General features: G+C 38.6%; 1 protein-coding gene across 2 annotated transcripts in view; it reads right to left on the bottom strand.

Annotated features, from left to right (window-relative positions):
• GLS2 (glutaminase 2) overlaps window positions 1-5,271 on the bottom strand; it is a 28,841-nt gene that overhangs the window by 4,003 nt on the left and 19,567 nt on the right. For both annotated transcript variants that reach the window (XM_026680015.2, XM_087956266.1), the window contains exons 14-17: window positions 4,715-4,807; window positions 3,963-4,024; window positions 3,770-3,846; window positions 1,495-1,558 (exon numbers count right to left, since the gene is read on the bottom strand). In XM_026680015.2, the coding sequence (XP_026535800.2) occupies window positions 1,495-1,558; window positions 3,770-3,846; window positions 3,963-4,024; window positions 4,715-4,807 (296 nt within the window). The remainder of the gene's footprint in view (window positions 1-1,494; window positions 1,559-3,769; window positions 3,847-3,962; window positions 4,025-4,714; window positions 4,808-5,271) is intronic.

Genomic DNA, 5,271 nt, shown 5'->3' with positions numbered 1-5,271 from the left:
CTGCAAAGAAGGCAACACTATGAAGATGTGTAAATTGTAATCAATGTCTACTGAAAGCAGCTTTTCTCAGCCTGATGGCCTCTAATGGGTTGAGGCTATAACTCTTGTAATTTCTAGCCAAAGGCCATAATGATTAAAAATCCCGGGAATTATGTTCCCAACTTATATTGAAGATGTCAGAATGGAGAAGACTGTTCCAGGTGCTGAGGAACAACCAAAAGCTTGAATCACCTCTTTCTCAACTAAGCAGATTGTCAACCCTGAAACTGACCTGACAGAAGCCATTTTTGACAGCTTCAGTGTTGCCACGCTGGAAATGAGGGATAGGGAAGGGGGATTTGAGATAGTTGAGATACTGTAGCCAAAACAAAATATTTTCTCTTGGAAACCAAGGACATTCTCACACCTGGTTGGAGGAAGGCAGAGTGATGTCACCCAGCAGCCAGACCGCACTGTGATTGGATCATGTGACTTGATTGTTTTGAGAAAGTGGGAAAAGTTTTACTTTTAATTAGGTGAAAACTGTGGAAGTCCTCAGAGTCAGTTTTCACCAGATCTGTGCCAATATATTTTCAATGAAGCTATTCTTTGAGGAATCTACCTGCCTTGGAGTTTTGCTTGATATGGAATTATTACTTGGAACCCTGACACAGATCAAAAGTAAGTATTTGTGGATCAGGTTCTATATTGGCTTAAAATTAGGACAATTTATATATCCCCCCACCAAGTACTATATTACAAAGATTACTTGATAATTTTATACTATGTTACAAAATAAATATTATTATTAAAACAAGTAGGGCTTTATATTTCTGGAGTATGAAATCATGTTGCATTACACTAGGTAGGATAAGTTCTTAGGCCATCATTGTTCAATGAAAATCTCCCAAAAGCATGATATGTCAAGTGATAACGTTTCCCCAAAGTTATGACATACTTTATTGACACAAGGAGTCAGACTTAGTACTGTTATGGCAGTGTCTGGTGTACCAGGGAAAAATAATAATAGAGACTTGTCAATATCCGACTCTGAATTAACAAGCATGCTAAATTGAAACAACAAATTAGACCTCAGGTTACCAATATATGAACCTTCTTTCTACTCTGGATCATTGACTGAAATGCATCCTTTTCTCACAACTAAAGGAGAGAGAAGCTAAATTACAGTTGAGACCTTTAGATATGTATAGATGTCATGATAGTCACATTGCATTAGACTAAACTTTTATTTTGTTCACAGTTCGGTTCCAAGAGAGGCCAACCAGCCCTAAAACAAGTTATGAGTATGCAAACTATTTGAGTAACAAGAATAAGAAACTAACTTGATCAAGGAGTTTTAGACAGAGAAAGAGGAAATATATTATAGGCAGCTGCTGCTTATGCTGAATAAAGCCCCTAACTTTGCTATTAGGAGAAACTGGGTCTAAGATTTTATAATTCTGTAAGTAAAAAACAAGATCTTGAATCTGTAACTGTCAGACCATTGTTCCTCACCTGTCCTTGACAAAAGGATTGATTCTGCAGGCCTCCATCAGAAACTTCACAACCTCCAGATGTCCTGTGGAGAATCATACAACTGGAACAATTTAAAAAGAGCCTCTTCTCTCTTTCCAAAGATGAGCTTTTGAACTACTCCCAAAACATCATGCAACATGGAACCTAGTCTACAGAGTTCTTCAAGGTGAGGGACTGCAGAATGGGGGCTACCAAGAAAGTCACAGCAGATATTTCAAGTATGGAAAAGTTTGTTTCTGTTCAGTTATGTAAGCTCTCATTGTAGGATGCAGATTTCTAAAAAATCTCTTGTTGTTCAGCGACACAGATCAGAAGAACTGACAAATTAAGAGTTATTCTGATACCGTACATGTATGTTTCTCAGAATGCTTACACCATCTCTCAGGAAATGTACTTTGGGGAAATTATTGTGATTGTGCAATTAGAGGTCCCCTGTTGCTTTTTTTTCGAGAGCAACTGGACTTTCTGATTTTTCTTTGAAGACAGATTAACAGAGTTGGAAGTGACCTTGTAGATCACCTTGTCCAAACCCTCACCCAAGCAGGAGACCCTACACCATTGCTGACAGATGGCAGTCCAGTCTCTTCTTGAAAGCTTCCAGTGATGAAGCTCCCACAAATTCTGAAGGCAAGCTGTTCCATTGGTTGATTGCTCTCACTGTCAGAAAATTTGTCCTTATTTCCAGGTTGAATCTGAAGACATTTTGCTTCTCATCCAAGAAGTTTCTTCAGCTCTAGGAAAAGTCATGTCAGAGCTGAAGAAGCTTCTTGGATGAGAAGCAAAATGTCTTCAAAGAAAAAACTAGAAAGTCCAGTTGCCTCTTGAAAAAAGCACCTTTGGGACAACCATGACCTGGGTGACTGAGAATCTTCATAGACATTTAGAGATCCCATGCTTGCTATAAGAGTGAGCCTTTTTATTTTGGAGTGAGACAGCATCCTTTATTTACACCCTTATTTTTAAAACACTTTAAAAATACCCTCCATTTAATATAGGTAGTCCTCAACTTACGACCACAGTTGAGCCCAAATTTTCTGTTGCTAAGTGAGACATTTGTTAAGTGAATTCTGCCCCATTTTACAACTTTTCTTGCTACATTCGTTAAGTGAACCACTGCAGTGGATAAGTTAGTAACCAAGTTGTTAAATGAACCTGGCTTCCCCATTGACTTTGCTTGTGAGAAGGTTGCAAAAGGGGATCGCGTGACCCGGGGACACAGCAACGGTCATTAATACGAACCAGTTGCCAAGCATCCAAATTTTGATCATAGGGATTCTGCAAAGGTCATAACTCTGAAAAAATGGTCATAAGTCACATTTTCAGTATTGTTGTAACTTTGAACAGTCTCTAAATGAACTGTTGTAAGTTGAGGACTGCCTGTATGGGAATGTTTGGGATAATGTTTGGGAAAAAATTATCCAGCCTGGAGACAGAAATATACAATATCTAAATTTGCTTAACATAAATCTTGCAAATCTGAGTACAATTTGCAGTTGGAAGAATAAGCATTGTGCTTCTAGGAGTCTCAGTCATATGACATTGAACAGTTAATTTTTCCTTCCTTTATTTTGTTTGGTGGTAGGGATACCAAGGGATACTAAGAAGATGATGACACCCATTTAAGGCAAAGCAATTCCATAATAAATGTCTGGGAGAACATAGAATTTCCCATCTTTACACCTGAAATTGCTTTGGATTTTTAGAGAGATCTAAATGTAGGAAACTTCATAAATTGGTAGAATTCCCTTCAATGGCAGTATTGTATTTACCGCGTACTAAATACTTTTCACCTTTTTACTGATATTTTTCATACAGCATCTTCCCTCAGATCCAATACATTGTTTTTTTTTATGAAGGCTTATTGTTTTAAAGTGCACTCTGACTAATGGTGATGGATCAATATTATATTGAACTTACGTGAATGAAAGCATTGCCTTCCCCTTCACAAACCCCCTTCCCCATTTTTGTTAGAGATGAGCCCCAGTGAAGCACCAATTACAAAAGGTCTGGTATATGTTTAAACCAGTGGCCCCCAGCCTTTGGGGCAGCAGGGACTGGTTCTGTAGAGAAAGACCAGAGATGGGGCTTCACTTGTTCGCACGGCCCAGTTTCTGGCATGCCACAGCCCAGTGCCAGTTCACAGACCGGGGGGTTTGGGGAGCCCTGGTTTAAACCATGCAAGCCTGTAGGTGTAAATGTGGATATAGAGCAGGTGCTTAGAAATCATGGCAGATTTGCATCCTGAACATGATACCTTCAGCTGCAGCAACATGCAAGGCCGTGCGAGAGTCATAGTCTTTCTGTTCCATGTCCATAGCTGAAAGAGCAAACCTAGAAGAAAGCCAAAAGGACAGAGTTTAAATGTCATGGAAGGAAATTTCACTTATTTCACTTATATTCAAGATCTCTCTTCAGCACCATCTTTCCCTGAATAAGTAAAATCATACCTCCGAAGAGCAGAGATATCTCCACTGTGAACAGCAAACAGTAGATTCACAACAGTCTTGTTCTGAAAAAAAATATGAAGTATATTGAGCACATCTGGCTTATAGTAACTCATCTTCATGATTTTGGAGGCTTTTTAAAAAGTCTCCTAATGAAATATTCCGGATATATATATACCCTGAAACAAAAATTTTCTACAACTGGGTTAGAATATAGCTAAAAGAAGCTTCCAGTTGACTAGGATGGAGGAAAACACCTGCATTGCAGGCAGTGCTGGTTGTTGTTTCCTCACAGTTTTCTTATACACCATGACTGATCAACTATTTGTGCAACTGAATTGAGGATGGAAAGGTATCCATGCACATCCACTTCTTCAGCTTATTTGTAACAGCAGGAGCACAGCAAAGGTTGCAAATCAGAGCTACATGGGATCCAGAGTGGATGGTTATATTGCATGGATGGATGGATTCTTGAAACCAAGAAGGCAAAGATCTCCCATGGTTTTAATAATTGTATAGTCCTGAACTGAGAGCTCTCTAGGTTGGCAATCCTTACACTGTACTGTCTAGGACTTCAGGTGCATCAGTTTCTTGATAAATTGATGCACCTGAAACTCTCTTTTATACATCTTAAGCCCTGGGCCATTCACCAACCTCTGCTATTCTAACCTTCTTAAGTCCTCTGAGTTTCTCTTCCACTCTAGTCCACTTAAATCTGTAGTATCTTTCCAATACAAAGGCTCTTGGTCTCTTACCCTAACTTCATCTCCTTCACGGCGTGGATCCATCTTGCGGGTACAATGCAGCAAGTTGTCATAGTTGTGAAAATTGAAGAGGGACACCAATTCCTGAAGAAATAACAGTCAAAAGACAAGAATAAACATCAAAAAGAAAAGTTATAAAATAAACTGTGTAGTGCTTTCTAGTAATAAGTTCAAAGGTGAAAGGAACATCAACATCCAAGATGCCACAGAACAGTGGTTCTTAAACTATGGGCCTTTTCATCCAAGAGACTAATTTGAACATATCCTGGGAGTAATGAAACAATTTGTAGTTGCTTGTTAATGACTTGATGTTCCAGTTTGGAACTCCTGCTGCAAAATGCTTATGTAAAATAACAATCTGGGGATTTTCTTTTGTGTGTGAGGGTAATGATATTTGAGACCAGGAAAAGGGGTAATTAAGTTAATCTGTTTAAGAATCATTGCATTAGAAGATATTCCCTACTTACAAAAATATCTATATTAGAAGATGAAGTCAGATCAGTACTCTGGTCATTACCAAATCCAAAGACAATAGGAATTGATGAAAT

The sequence above is a fragment of the Notechis scutatus genome, chromosome 2 (assembly GCF_049901735.1).
Source record: "Notechis scutatus isolate UNSWTSFEM ecotype Mainland chromosome 2, rNotScu1.2, whole genome shotgun sequence".
NCBI classification, from domain to species: Eukaryota; Metazoa; Chordata; class Lepidosauria; order Squamata; family Elapidae; genus Notechis; species Notechis scutatus.
The sequence above is the reverse complement of the archived record's forward strand: the minus strand, read 5'-3'. Positions and strand labels throughout refer to the sequence as shown.